Source organism: Sus scrofa, chromosome 2, assembly GCF_054392235.1.
Source record: "Sus scrofa isolate SSC_HxYL_T2T_F1_AM1 chromosome 2, Sscrofa_HxYL_maternal_Yorkshire_Landrace_v2.0, whole genome shotgun sequence".
NCBI classification, from domain to species: domain Eukaryota; kingdom Metazoa; phylum Chordata; class Mammalia; order Artiodactyla; family Suidae; genus Sus; species Sus scrofa.
In genome coordinates, this window is record NC_139384.1 from 160,112,329 (window position 1) to 160,127,542 (window position 15,214).

General features: G+C 54.9%; 1 protein-coding gene across 5 annotated transcripts in view; it reads right to left on the bottom strand.

The window, feature by feature from the left end:
* The window catches only part of LOC146405823 (uncharacterized), a 32,021-nt gene extending 24,148 nt beyond the window's left edge, over positions 1-7,873 (bottom strand). For 2 of the 5 annotated variants that reach the window (XM_085015029.1, XM_085015030.1), the window contains exons 1-3: positions 7,720-7,873; positions 5,234-5,500; positions 823-1,300 (exon numbers count right to left, since the gene is read on the bottom strand). In XM_085015029.1, coding sequence (XP_084871155.1) covers positions 1,212-1,300; positions 5,234-5,500; positions 7,720-7,744 — 381 coding nt within the window. In that variant the 5' untranslated portion in view covers positions 7,745-7,873 and the 3' untranslated portion in view covers positions 823-1,211. Of the gene's footprint in view, positions 1-230; positions 484-576; positions 716-822; positions 1,301-4,969; positions 5,501-7,719 lie in introns of those variants that run through there. The other 3 variants (XM_085015025.1, XM_085015027.1, XM_085015028.1) reach the window with 2 other exon arrangements.
* Positions 7,874-15,214: the final 7,341 nt, after the last annotated feature.

Consider the following 15,214-nt stretch of genomic DNA (forward strand, 5'->3'; position numbering starts at 1 on the left):
GGGTTAAGGATCCAGCGCTGCTGTGAGCTGCAGTATAGATCACAAACCCCGTTCAAATCCGGCATTGCTGTGGCCGTGGTGTAGACCAGCAGCTGCAGCACCCATTCAACCCCTGGACCAGGAACGTCCATATGCCGGGGTGCGGGCTTAAAAAGAAAAAGAAAAGAGAAGGCAAGTTGCAGTTATTACATGCTGCATCATCTGATTTATATATAAAACCAAAACCATGCACGTTTGCATGTACATTTGACATATGTAATTACACAGAACATGTCCTGCATGACACGAGCCAGGTGACAAGAGCAACTACTCGGGAGGGGAGCGGGGCTGAGGTGGGTGTCGGTGTGGTGCAGTATCTCCAGCACCAGCGCTTTTACAACGAGGCCGCAGCGCGTAAACACGTTCTGTGTACAAGCCATCCCCCAGCTCGTCTGCAAACACCGTCTGCACGTTTCGAAGCCGGTGTTAAGAGGGGAGAAAGCCCTGCTGGGATGGAGTGAAGGGAGCGTTTTCAGCCCTGACTTCCGGCCTGGAGAAGGGCTGTGTCCTGAGCAGACGGCTTTCCCCATGGCTCACCTTTCCTTTTCTGCAAAATGAAGTCGGTAATCCCTCCGCTCGAGCTGCCCCGAGAGGCTCAGAGACGGAGCTGTGAAGGTGCAGCGCAACGACCGTGCCTGCGGCGCTGAGCTGATGGGCCGCAGAGCGCCCTGAGCTCCTGCCGGAACACGGGGCGCCGAGCTGCCTTCGCTGGGACCACCGGCAGCGTGGATGGCCCCGGGGGTGGTCGGAAACATACAAGGCTAACCCTGGGCTCATACATACCTGATGCTCGGGGTCCTTGGCTGGTTATGCAGTGACTCCAGGCTGCTGAACCCTGGGAGGACGGCTGTGTGCGGAAGGGCCTCTCCTCCGGACCGAGCATCCGCCTGAATCTGGCAACATTTAACGCTGGAAATGGAGGCTGAGAGGTCACGGGAGCGACAGACGATACAGCAGGTGTGTGGCAGCGCCGTCCCCGGGAGGGGCACGTCCCAAGTCCCTCTCCGGGTCCTGCCGACTTGGAAGGGAGGGTCTCTTCCGCAGATGAGGCAAGAGCCCGAGCGTGGCTCGTTCACTGCTCTCTCCCAGCACAGGGTCCCACAGGCGGACGTGGAATAACTTTGTCCCCACAAGGGCCGAGGTGGCCGCATCTCGGGCTGCGGGCTTGGGAGTCAGGCTGCTGGTGCTCCCGCTCCAAACCACACGAACCAGGGCTGCCACTCAGGCTCATCGCCAGGTCTCCCGGTGAAGGTGTGCCCGTCTGGAAAACAGGGCACATTCTGCTTCGCATCGCGCTAGGATGGGATGAGGATCAAGTGAGCTCATCCACGTAAACCGCCGACCACAGTGCCCGGCAGAAAGGAGCTCATTAAGTGTTACTTTCTTCTCACTGCTACGTCATTAGTTTGCTGGTTTGTTATTGTCTAAGACACGCTCTGGAGTGAGCTGAACAAAGAAGCAAAGGGAAAGGGGAACCCAAGCTGAACACAACAGTAATTAGAACACACCCAGTTGCACTCCCTCTCTCCCCGCAGCCCGAATACGGGGAAGGAAGCGTGTCATGAAACCACGTGAGCTCAGGGCAGCAAGCTCGCCTGTGGTCAGCTCTCCTTCAGGCCTCCCCAGCCCAACGAGCCCGCCGCGTGCGGTGGGCGCCCCGACGGCTCTGACAATGTATCCCTTTCAGACACGGAAGCAGAGGGCAGGCTGCCAGTTAGAACTTAATCACTTTACTTTTTGGAGTTCCTGTCGTGGCGCATAGGAAAGGAACCATGAGGTTGCAGGTTCGATCCCTGGCCTCACTCGGTGGGTTAAGCATCCAGTGCTGCCGTGAGCTGTGGTGTGGGTCGCAGATGTGGCTCAGATCTGGCGTGGCTGTGGCTGTGGTGTAGGCCAGCAGCTACAGCTCCGATTTGACCCCTAGCCTGGGAACCTCCATATGCCGCAGGTGCGACCCTAAAAAATGACAAAAGACAAAAAAAAAATTTTTTTTAAACAACCCTACTTTATTTTCATTTATTTCTCTCTATGGCTGCTTTCTATTTATGGTAAGTAATACCGATTTTCTTTCTGGAGTACCGATAGAATGTTTCTAAAATAAATTTATGTAAGTGAAAACTTGAACTGACTGACTTAGGTAAAAATACTTTGTAATAAATGCTCAGGCAGGACACACATTCAGTAAAAATCCTTGGGTGATGCGTGGTGGAACATTCAACCGTCCTGCCCGCTGAGAGAATGCCTCCTTCTGTAGATGAGACAAGTGAGACAAGCGCTGGTTGAGACCCAAAGTCCCAACCTCAGGCCTTCAAAGCCATCCCTGATTTGTTTAAACTCAAACCAAACATCCTGCCTCAGTTTTCTAGCCTCGACAGAAAGGCGGGTGGAAATTACAGCTGCAAGAGCTAAAGGCACTCGTTGTGTCTCCTCCCCCCACCCCCGGACCACCAAGCAGGCAAGGACCTTGACCAGAGCAAAGAAGAGCCGTAAAGAAGACGACAGCACGGCACCAAGAACTCGTCGCTTTGTTCTTACTGAAGACAACATCGAAGGCAGTTTCGGGACAGCCCCGCCCCCGCCCCCCCACCCGAGCCCCCGCCCCGGTTTCCCCAGCCAGAGGCCGTCTGGTTCGGGACAGAGCAGGTTAGCAGCATGAAGTGGAGAGGCTGGTGAGTCGGGAAGACGAAGTCTCAGAGAGAACGCGGTTTCCTGCAAACACACACTTGAAAGTTAGTGGAAGTCTCTTTACCCTGCTGCTTTCTAGCCGCTGACCGTGAGCTGGACAGAGTTCCAGGGCTTCTACCTGGACAGCCCCGTGGGCTGGAGAGCCAGGTGCGGGGCAGCACCGGCGACCCCTTTATCCCAGGCACAGGGCAGCCTGGGTGGTGGTCAAGGCCAAGCTGGCAGGCGTGGCCATGGGCCCTCCTCCCGGGAGCACCCCTTCTTGACGCGGCGGGCTTTCTGGAAGAGGATGGCCTTCTCAGAGAAAGCGGCAAAATGCCTCCTCCCTCGACAGCTCTAGGTCTCCTCCCTCCGAGTCTTCCACACATGCGCCTAGACTCAAGGCAGGCCAGGCCCGCAACCATCCAGGTAGAGCAAGTCTGCTTCTGCCCTGTGAACCCCCCTGCGAGCGCCGGGTGTGTCACCCACACCGTCCCAGCCCTGCTCCAAACAGACAGCAGGATTTGCTTGTCCGGCCCCCTCTGAAAGGGGACCTTCGTCTTGACAACGGGAAGGGCCCCCACTCCTGCAGGCTCTGTCAGTTCCCTGCCCAAGAGCGCCTGTGACCTCCACAGACGCCAATCACGGACTGGCCCCCACAAGCACAACCAGGGAGCCCAAAAGATGCAGGCCCATGGCTTGGTAAGATCTCATTTTCCCATCCGTGTTGTAATCTATAGATCCCTGCAGAATTCAAGTTGCCGCTTAATGTGGGAGACTGCCTCGGAGAAACGGCATTTGCTAAGCTTCTGGGAAAAGAAAAATTTCACAGGGAAGAAACCCTACTGTGTTTTTGTGTGTGTGGACACACTACGCATGAAACGGCAGAAGTCATTGACTCTGGGAGACACTGCCGTCGGCCCGCTGCCTCCAAGCACTGAACGTGCTCCTCATCGCGTGTGCTGGTTCTGGGGCTGCTCAGGGCTCTCAGGGCCGCTCAGGGCTCTCAGGGCTGCTCAGGGCCTCTGTGCTTGGAGAACAGAGACCACACTCGGCCTGTACGTGGAAAATTCTGGATGCCCCCAAATTCATGCATCTCTGCCTTTCCATGACAAAGTGGGAGGAAGCGGAAATGCCCCTTGAGGTGGTTCATTCAGCACAGGGAGGGGCCCACAGTTGGGGGACCAACCAGCCCGTTTGTCTGCGGTTGAGGCGTTCCTGGAATGTGGGACTTTGGGGCTAAAACCAGGGTGTGGGTCACTCTGGGCCGACACCACCTGTCTGACCAGCCTTCTCACTGTATCAGGGGACAGAGAAGAGGGGCGTCATGGGGTGCGTCCCTCCTGGAATAAATAAGTGATAAGAAGGGGCTGGAAGGAAAGCAGGGCCAACAGGCCGAGTAGAAGTAAGCAGAGCTGCTGAGGTGAGAGGCTGCTGGGGAGTCTCCACCTTGCAGGGCTGGTCACACATGCCCCCAACTGCCCTACACTGTCTGTCGCCAGGCTTCCTACAACGAGCCGCAAGCAACCGTTTCAGTAGGGCTTTTATCCGCAGCCAAAAGAGAGGCAACTGAAAAGCCTCAGTCTCCACCTGAGAGGACAATTCACCCCAAGTAAGTGTGGGGGGCAGTGTGGACATCAGAGAGTCATCTCCTTGGAAATGTGGAGGAAGCGAGACACTGGAAAAGAAAAAAGAAAAGATGGAAGCTCGGGCGCTTCACAGGCGGGAAGCCGATGAGGTTTCCCAAGAAAGTAAGCGGGTCTGCGGTTGCGTCTTTGCTCAAATGAACAAAGTGCCCGGCTTGAGCGCAGGCACTGCCTCGGCATGGGGCCCTGAGAGCCCCAGAAGCCGTGGGGTCCACGTTGCTAAGTTTCCCTCCCCAAAGCGGAAGTCGCGAGCCCTCCCGACACGCATTCTCTGTGCCGGGGTCGGTCCCTGCCCTGGTCAGGTCATGGGAGGGGAGAGACTCGAGACTTACTTCCAGTGACCCCACAGCCAGTGTGCCCGTGAGCAAATGTCAGCTTTAAACACCCACACACACACCCCACACTGGCTGTAAAGATGACCTTTGGAAATGCATCCAAAATTAAAACCTAAGCAGAATTTCCAAAGTCTACCCCCAAGAAAAGAGAGAAGAAAGACAAATGTTCATGTCTATGAACCAAAAAGCTCTGACGCGTCACTTGTCATAATTCAGTGCTCCTGGACAGACATCTCGGCACTGACATCAGGCTGATTTCACTAAAAGAGCCTTGATTCATTCACCCACCAGTGCGTGTCCAGAAGAGGGTCAGAACAGAAAGCACACCGGAGCTGGGGCTCCAGAGAGAAGGCTTCGGGGGGTGGGGAGGGAGGCAGATCATCGTCTCCCGATCCGAACGTGCTCGCCGCCGCCAGAGAAGACGCACCGGCCGCAGGGACGCGCTGTGTCCCAGCAAAGGAGAGAGCGTCCTTCGCACCAGCGCTTCTGCACAACAGAGGAACTGCGCGCGGTGGCAGCCTGGGCCTCGCGGTGCCTGAAGCTCCTGCTCACCTCTGAGGCTCTCCGCGCTCCGGCCTCTGGGCCTGTCCCAGCCTGTCATCCGCGGACCTGCCCTGGGCCTCGGCCAGCTGGGCCTCCCTGGGGTGATGAGGGTCAGGAGAGGTGCCAGGGGACCCTGTTCGCGCAGACACGAAGGGGGATGAGCGGCTTCGCTGGGAGCGCGCCCTCCGTCAGAAGCAGGATTCCAAGGATTCGGGGTCCTTGTGAACGGGCAGTTTCTCGAGCTCCTGGCGACGCCCACTGTGTAGGACTGTGTACCTGCGGAGAAGGGGAGAAAGCTTGAGAGGTTGAAAGACAGCCTGCAAGTGCTCCCAGGAGAGCGCTCCCCCGACACCGGAATTCCTCTCCACGCAGGCCTCAGCTTGGGCGCGGGCGGCGGGTGCGACCTGCTCTGAAGAAGCCCCAAGAACATGAGAGGAGCTCATTTTATTTTATTTATTTATTTAAGTCTTTTTGCCATTTCTAGGGCCGCTCCCGCAGCATATGGAGGTTCCCAGGCTAGGGGTCCAATCGGAGCTGTAGCCACTGGCCTACACCAGAGCCACAGCAACGCGGGATCCGAGCCGCGTCTGCGACCTACTCCACAGCTCACGGCAACGCCGGATCGTTAACCCACTGAGCAAGGGCAGGGACCGAACCCGCAACCTCATGGTTCCTAGTCGGGTTCGTTAACCACTGCGCCACGACGGGAACTCCAGAAGAGCTCATTTTAAAAGGAGGAACGGAAGGCCTGGCGGGAAGGACAGGCCCAGTACGTGGAGAGGGAGGAGCCGAGCTGGGCCTGGAAGCCTCGACTTAGTCCCTGGGAAAAGCCTGGGGCCCGGGTGTCGACTGATCAATCGTCAGCATGAACCCCAGGCGCCACCTCGCGCTGCACCGGGAGACCCCGCCTCCCCAGCAGGGACCTGGGGCTCGAACCGGTCCAGTGCTGCGCGCTGTAAACCACTGAGTCTGGAAGGCGCTGTAGCTGCACGGGTCCGGCCGGTTCCCCGCGGTGACACCTGGCACAGCAAGCTGACGCCAAGAATCGGAGTGAAATTTACTGCTGGACAAGCGCTGATTATTTTTCTGCGGCATCACACACTTGCAGTCTCTACGTTGACTGCATTTAAATCGGTCTCGATAGCAAGTGGGTCCTGTCCTCAGTCACCCAGTTTCCAGCAACTGGCAGTTACTCTTGGGACCTTTCTAAGTCTAGGAGCGCTCCGACCGCTCCCTCGTGAGGCCAGGGTCAATCAACCGCATTCAGTAAAACACTTAACAAACACGTACCAGCTACTTGGCATCATGTGTGGACAGCCAACTTGTCAGCAGTTTCTCAAGAATTACATTAATGATACTGAATGAAGCGGTGTACTGCCGACTTGTGTCGGCTGGCTGGCATATACCACACATAACCTTGTTCAACCTGCACCCCAGCTCCGTGAGACCACATGACGGCTATTTTTCATTTAAGTAAAATGACGCATGGCTTCCGTTACTCGCCCAGAGGAGTAAAGGAAATACGCAGCAGCCGTCAGTCAAACCCGGTCTGTCTGACCCCAGCACCCACTGCTTAACTGGGTCACACACCACCATGGACCTGCTATAAGACTGGAACAGTGCTCCTCAAGAGGGACCATGTGGAGACATTTCCGGGTGTCATGTGGGGGCAATGCTACTGACGTCGGGTAGGTAGAGGTCGGGGTGCTGCTGCTGAATGTGGCTCAACACACAGCACAGACGCCCACAGCTAAGAGTCGCCAGGCCCGAAGTGTCCACAGCACCACGACTGAGAACCGTGCTGCAGAATAAAACGCCCTCGTAGCTGGACAGAAGCAGGTGCAGCTGAGGAACACGAGCGTCTGTGCGCTCGGAACACGTCCCCTGCAGGGGCCGCGGAGACAGACGCGAGCAGAGGGAGATGGCCCGAAGCACCGCAAGCACCTGCGCGGGAGCGAGCGGGGGAGGGGGAGGGGGAGCGGGAAAGGCCCCAGCAGAGGTCGGACCACCCGGTCTCCACGCGGACCGTCAGGGCGGGTCCCAGCGGGTCGGGGAGCAAAGGTCCGGGGGAGCAGCGTGTTCCAGGAACCGACCCACCTGCTCTCGGCTCATCGCCCTCCCAAGCTTGGCCCTGCGGTTCTGCAGACCGCATGTCGGCTTGCAGGCCGGCTCCTAGCGGGCTCCTCCAACGGGGGTGCTGGAAGGGAAGCCGAAGGGGCAGAAGGGCCGGACCCTCCAGGGAGATTCCTACCTGCTCCTGCGTCCCCCGAGCGTCACCCCAGCCAAGCTTCCGGAGCCCAGCAGAGGCGCTGCCTTCCAGAAGCAGCAGGAAGTCCAGTGTACAGTCTTCCCACCTCTTGCAAAAGCAGCCTCAGGACCGCCCCTCGGAGAGCGTGTCTCCTCTCGGAGGTCCAAGGTTCTGCTCTGTGGGGTCCCTCTAAGTTTCCCAGTTTTTCTGGTTTTTCCCTTTGTTCCCTCAGCCCTAAAGGAAGTACCTGCGTCCTGTGGTTGCTGCCTCATGATACCATAGGGTACTCTTGTATGCCCTTTCAGTAGTTAGCAACTATGTGCCTAGTTCACAATCTTTTATGCTGAAACATTGTTTAAAGAGCAGGAGCGGCTTCTGCCTTCTGACCGGATCCTCCGAGACACAGTGAGGCGGGGAGGCGTGGGCGCGTCTGGGAGGAGACTCTTCTCAGCAGAGGAAACAGCCTGTGCCAAGGAGCCGAGGCTCGATCCTGCCTGGAACGTCTGAAGAAAAGCAGGACGCCGGGGCCGAGGCAGAAGGAGTTCGGGGAGCGCGGAAGGAGTCGAGAGCTGAGTCCAGAGTGCAGTGCTTCGGGGCCGGGGCTTTGAGCAGCGCCCTGACGTGCTCGGAACGACTTCTTCGCGGGCTCCCTCTGGCTGCTCTGTTGAGAGCAGATGGAATGGAGGTGGGCCGAGCCCAGGGAGCCCAGCGATAATCCAGGGGAGCGAGAAGGTGGCTGGTAGACTTAATTCCACCAGAAGGTTTAGCCTTTACAACAGCTCAGACTCCACCACGTGTGCTTGTGCTGCCCCTGCCGTGTCTCACCAACCAGAGGCTGTGTGACGCTCCGAGGGACCTAAACCACGGCTTGGGTCAGACAGACCCCAAACCGGGCTCTACCGCGCACCAGCGTGGTGATATGCAGCAAGTTACTGAATCTCTCTATGCCTTGCTTCCCTGCAGTGTAACAGAGGGATGCTACCTACCTACCTCGCAGTACGGGGGCATGGACCAGATTACGTCATGCCTGAAAACCAGTGGCACAGGGTCTGGCACAGACAGAATCTCCAAGTATCGAACCTAAAATGTCCTGCTTACTTCTTGCCCGCAATACCTCCTTTAGCTTTGAGTATCTGATAATGGGGGTAATAATATACGCTTAGACTTTACTGTTTGTTTTTGTTTGTTTTTTAGGTCGGCACCTGCAGCATATGGAGGGTCCCAGGCTAGGGGTCCAATTGGAGCTACAGCTGTTGGCCGACACCAGGGCCACACAACATGGGATCCGAGCCATGTCTGTGACCTACACCACCGCTCATGGCAAGGCCGATCCTTAACCCACTGAGTGAGGCCAGGGACCAATCGTGAGTTCTCATGAATACTAGTCGGGTTTGTTACTGCTGAGCCATGACAGGAACACCCAGCAGCTGACTGTTTAAAAGTATCTTCCTCCTTTATTTCTCTTATAGGTAAAACCTACAAGAACTCAAGATAGAGAAGGCTCCCAGATCTTGCATTTCTCCCTTGTCGGAATCACAAGCCCTCTTGTGGCACGCATGCACACACCAAAGCAGCAAGGACTGCTTTTCCCATCCAGGACAGACAAGACAGACAACTAGACTGATATCACACAGAAAAGAAAGTGGGACTCGGAGCAGCTGAGTGAGTGCTGAGCGCCACGGTGCGTGAGCGGCAGAGCCTGGCCAGCACCACGGCCACACTCCTGCCTGCTGCTCTTGCCCTGAAGGGCATTGCTTCATGACTTGAATACAGGTCTTCAAAAAAGGGCTCAGAGTCAAACGTCCATGTGAAATAGGGCTGTGCTCCAGGAGCTGAGCCGCAGAAATGTCCCCCAAGTGGGTGCTTGTGCAGGAGAAGCTTTGCTGATAGTAAGAAGAAAGCGTGCACCGCGTATCTTATTGAGGAATCAGGGTATGTGCCGTGCACAATTTTAATCATCACATACATGATGTCACTTATTCCAGTTACTTTCCACAGCCCTACATGGTAGCAACTCTCCTGAGACTTTCTATCAGTAAGATGAGAACACCGAGGCTCAGAGGAGTCAAGCAGGTGGAGGAGTAATAAGGTCACAGGGTCAGTGATGCTCACGCTCACCCTCAAAACACACCCCGAACCTCCGCCCTATTCACCGCGAATAAGCTGTTTTCACTGGCCGTCAATCCAGGGCACGAGAAGCAGGTGTCCTGGCTGAGGTACCGTGTTTATATTTCTGATCGTGTTCGAAGATACGCCCCCATGGACTCAGGCGCCCTCTACCTAACAGTCTCTCCTGAGTATCTGCCTTTCACATGCTAATAAGTAAGCTGTTCAGGAAGGACCAGCAGAGCTCCTTTCTCCAGAGTTCAGTGGAGAGGCAGCATCTCTTGTTACAGATGTGGGGGGCAGACAGGCATGTTTTCTGTCACAGCCACAGAGGTGGTCCTTTCCTCGTGGTGGGTGGTGCACCCAGAAAGGAGGAATTCGTCTGAGTCCCTGGGCAGCACGCTAGCATGACGTCTGGCCTGCAGAGGTTTTCCCAAACTGTACACAGATGTAGATACAGATATATAGAGAGAGAGAGATGGAGGACAGAGACAGAGAGCTAGAGCCAGAGACAGGTTTGCTTTTTAGGGCCATACCTGGGGCGTATGGAGGTCCCCAGGCTTGGGGGTGAACTGGAGCTACAATTACCAGCTTACACCACAGCCACAGCCACACAGGATCTGAGCCACGTCTGTGTGTGTGAGCCACACCTAGCTCATGGTAGCACCTGATTCCCAACCCACCAAGCAAGGCCAGGGAACGAACCTGCATCCTCATGGATAGTAGTCGGTTTGTAACCCGCTGAGCCACAGCAGGAACTCCTTCATGAGATACATGTTTAATTTGATACTTTCACTTTGATGGTAAATAAGCGACCTGGGCAGATTCGAGACGACCTAGCAGCCACCTTGTGAGCTCCTAGCGCCTTGCGAATTGCATTCGGTTACATTCGGGTCCACCTGATGTTGTGGTGACAGTCACGGATTTTCTGCAGCATTTCTCTAACCAGAGGGCATGAACGTATGTGATACTGCAGGCAAGCAGAACGGCATTCATTCCCTGACTCTGTCATTTACTGGTTCTGTGACCCAGTCACATAGATGAGGACTCTACCTCACAGCTTTGCCGCGGCGAGAAAATGAACATCTTTAGACAGCTCAGCAGAGGGCTTGACATGTAGTGGGTGCAGGAATCGTCACGGGTAAGGAAGCCACGGTGCAAGAAGTGTGACTTTCCAGGGTCAGAGAAGTAGTTGTGTATGGAGTATATAGGCTCTTGAGTCAAAATGCCTGGGTTAAATCCTGCCTCTGGCACTGACCAGCGCTTTGAATTATTCCAAATGTTCTGGGGTGTTGTGGGCACTCAGTGAGATGACACACACAACATGCTTATTCTAATAGTGCCAGCCGGCTATAAACACTCCGTAATGTTTATTAGCACTGCTGCTACTTGATGACAGACCTAACACTTGAACCCAGTACTTGACTGCTGATTCTGTGCAGAAATCCATTCTTTAATAATAGATCAAATGCCTGTTCACACAGCCTGGATCACAGGGTTGAAAGAAACCATCAAGGTGGCTTTACAGATTTAAAAAACCCCAAAAAACAAAACCCAGCTCTAGAGAGAAAGGGTCATCTATTCACAGGGCTAAAAGTCTCGCAGCTGTCTGGTGTGGGACCCACCTGCAATCCCGCAGCCGCGCTGCAGAGCTCTGACCCAAGTGTGTGCGTGCGCCTGGGCAGTTCCAAGTCCAGATGAGAAAGCCCACCTGCTGTTTCCCAAGCAACGGCGGCGCAGGAGGTCGCTCCCTTCAAGCTGGGTTGCTTTCCATCTCTGCATTAATTTACTCAAACATGACGGAAGCCACATTAGGTTTGGTAATTACCTGAGTCTACAAGTTCATTCACTGAGCAATTAGCATGGCACTTAGAGCAGCCTGGATGCAGTAATTAGTCGCATAATAATAGCCCCTTCTGCCTGCCCAGCCTAGTATTATAAGGAAATGACTAGACTTTATTACACATCACCCCGGCCCTCCCCCGCATGCAGTGCTCACAGGGGGGCGCTTGCAGGAAGTTTTAATTATTAAAATGAAAGGCACACGGGTTTAAAGAGATGCAGACCTAAGGCAGAGTTTCATGAAAGCCAGCGCCCCATCACCTGGAAGCAAAGATCTCATACTGGGTGTTTTGTTTTGTTTTTGTTTGTTTGTTTGTTTTATGTTCAGGGAGAAATGAGATTTTCAAATTCTAGGCATTTATTCATTCAGCCACTTATTTATTTAAAAATGTACTTTAAGGAGTTCCCATTGTGGTTCAGTGGTAACGAAGCCAACTAGTACCCATGAGGATTTGGGTTTGATCCCTGGCCTCACTCAGTGGGTTAAGGATCCAGCCTTGCTGTGAGATGTGGTGTAGGTTGCAGACTCGGCTCAGATCTGGCACAGCTGTGGCTGTGGCTGTGGCGGAAGCCGGCAGCTGGGATTCAACACCGAGCCTGGGAATCTCCATATGCCTCACATGCAGCCCTTAACGAAAAAAAGGAAGGAAAAACCCCCACATATTTTGAGAGTCCACCACCGTACCCTGTCCTGGAGGCAGCAGGGCGGGGAGGAAAATCCACAGTCTGTGTGCTCGTGGTGCTCGCAGGATAGTGTGGGAGACCCAGGGCTGGATGCAAGGTCACAGCCATGAGCAGCGTTAGGGACGAGAGACAGCTGGCGGTGCTGTGAGAACACGCCATAGGGGATGTGGCCCAGGTTAGTGTGACAGGAGAGCGTGACCATGCTAATTCCGTGAGGGAGGTGAGAACTCGAAGACAGGTGGGGGGTAAACGGGTAAAGAGGAGGGAGATGTCAGCAAAAGGGCCAAAGGCCCTTCCTTGCCTTTTCCAGCTTCTGGAGGCTGCCCACCTGCCTTGCTTGGCTCGTGGCCTCATGGCTCTGACCTCTGCTTCTACCATCACGGCTCCTTCTCCGACTCCGACCCTCCTGCTTCTTTATTATAAGGATGCTGGCGATTCCAGGGGCCCACCTGGACAATCTAGGATAACCTCCCCATCTCAATACGTGCAGCTTAATCGCATCTTCAGAGTCCCCTGAGCATGGGCTCAGAGACGTAGAGAAAGGTGGCGTCCGGGGAGAAAAGAACGCGGTGACATGTGGTGACACAGACCAGAGATCACGGTCTCTGAGAGACGGAAGGGGGATGCTGGCTCCTGAGAGCATGCTCGTCCCTTACGTCCACGGTGAAGGCCAGTGCACTGCCTCTTCGGGGGGCCCCTGAGATACCTCTGCAGCTTTCCAATAAATCTCCCTTGGGTTTCTTTAGGAAGCATGAATGGACTCCCAGCCTGGCGGGACACTGTGAGTGACTGATTGAAAGCATGTGCCTGCACACTCTTCTTTCTGTCTAAGGAAGCCTGTCTCCTGGGACAGGCAGAGCCACCAGATGCGTGACTGCTAACGGCTTGGCCTGGGATCTTCGGATTAAAAGGACTTCAAAGTCTGCGGGGAGACCTCGTGGAAAATGTTTTCCTCGTGAATAAAGGCAAGTACTACAAGAGTCTGCTTTATCATCGTCTAGCATGTGGTTATGACTCTGTGAGGAGGATGCCATGTTTGGAGCTGTGGCAGCTAGTTTGTGCCCATGCGAGGCTCATCCAGGGTGAAAAGGGACAGGCTAAGAAAAGCAGGTAAAGGGAATCTGGGTCCTTCACACTGTTGTTGAATCACGGAATTAACCAAGCCTAAAACTAGCAAACTTGGGGCTTGCTATCTTGTAAAAGGATAAACAACCTTGTTTGGTTTTTGTTTTCTGTTTTTTTTTTTGGGTTTTTTTTTTTTTTTTTTGTCTTTTTGCCTTTTCTAGGGCCGCTCCCGCAGCATATATATGGAGGTTCCCAGGCTAGCAGTCAAATCAGAGCTGTTGCTGCCAAGTTTACACCACAGCCACAGCCATGCAGGATCCAAGCCGCATCTGCAACCTACACCACAGCTCACAGCAACACCGGATCCTCAACCCACTGAGCAAGGCCAGGGATCGAACCCGCAACCTCATGGTTCCCAGTTGGATTCATTTCCACTGTGCCACGACAGGAACTCCTAAACAACCTTATTTTTTAAAGTTCATTTCAGTCAGGCATTCCAGCGCTTACAGGACAAAGCATTCTAAATGACGTGATGCCCACGTCCCGTCTGCCTTGTCTGCAATGACCACCCACGTCCTGCCACGTCCAAAGCCCACCCACCCTCACGAGCGCCTCCTTCCCGCAGCCTCCTACCCATCACCAGCATTTAGCGCCTGTAGGCACATAGACTGCCCGCTAATGTCAGGCGTCTGACTGGACACACGTTGGCCCCCTGACACTCCTGGAACGCAAAGCTCGCATTTTATTCTAAGAAGTAACAATCTTCCAGCCCTCCGCACCAGGCCCTGCACCGAGAGCTTGAAAACTATCGCTGCTTTTAACACTTACAAGGAGTCTGTGAGGTCGGCACGGATGGGACACGGCTCCACTTTACAGAGGAGGGAAGCGAAGCTCGCCGAGCTTCCGATTTGCCGGAGGTCACTCAGCGGGCAGCGGCAGAGCCGGGACGCAAACCCACGCAGGCGAGAATCCCAAGCCCTTTCCCCACTCAGCGTTTCCAGCCTTATTCTTTTTAATGCCTGCTACCTGGCTCGCGATGCCGCACAGCGCGCCGAAGGGCACGGGCTCTAGGCACTCGCGAGGGGATCGCAGCGCCAGACGCGCCTGCCCACGCGGCCCGGGATGCGCACGGGTGACAAGGGACCTCCCCGACCTCAGGGCAGCCCTGTGTGCCGCACCCCCAGATTGCCTCTGCCTTGCGATGTCGCTGCCCATTATTTTGTGTTCAATATGCCGCGTCTTCTGGAGGACGGGCTGGGGGATGTAGCCCCACCACACAGCCCCTCCTGGGAAAAGCCCTGCTGCGGGGATTCCTGGGCCTCAGTTTCTCCACGGGGAGACCCAGAGAGCCATTCTCGCACACAAGTCATATCCAGGGCAGGGCCATTCTCACAGAAACCTCCCAGCAAAGAAGCTGGGAGTCTGAGGATAAAAACAGTATTTTCAGCTGGCACAGGGTGGGAAGGTATTATAAACCGAATGTTTTTCTCTCTCTCCAAATTCACAACGGAAGCAGGTCTTTGGGAGATAATCAGGTTTAGATGAGGTCATGAGGGTGAGGCATCTGGGATGGGAACTGCAAGGAAAAAATAAAAAATCATTAACCTTTTTTTAAAAAAAGGAAAAAAAGTGTAATTGTGTTTAGCAAAAATTTAAAAAAGAGGAGGAGGAAAGAATTGAGTGCTGTGTGTGCGTGCACCTGTGTGTGTGCGTGGGTGTGTGTGCATGTGTGTGCGTCTTCCAAGTGGGGACAGTGACAAGGCACCTGTCTGCAAGACAGGGGGCAGAGTCCCACAGGAACCGGATGTGCTTCCACCTTACTGCTGGCCTGCCCAGCGTGTGACACCCTGAGAATCAAACGGCTGGTGTGAAGTCCATGGAATCTGGCCGGAGCAGACGGAGCGACCAGTACAGGGTCTCCGGGAGTCGCAGGGAGATGGGGAGGAAGAGAGAGGAAACAGCAGCGCAGGCGGTGGAGACAGGACTTTTGGCCATTAGCCACTAATTCAGGAGAACCTAAGGCATCAGGAGAAAAAGAACAGCCC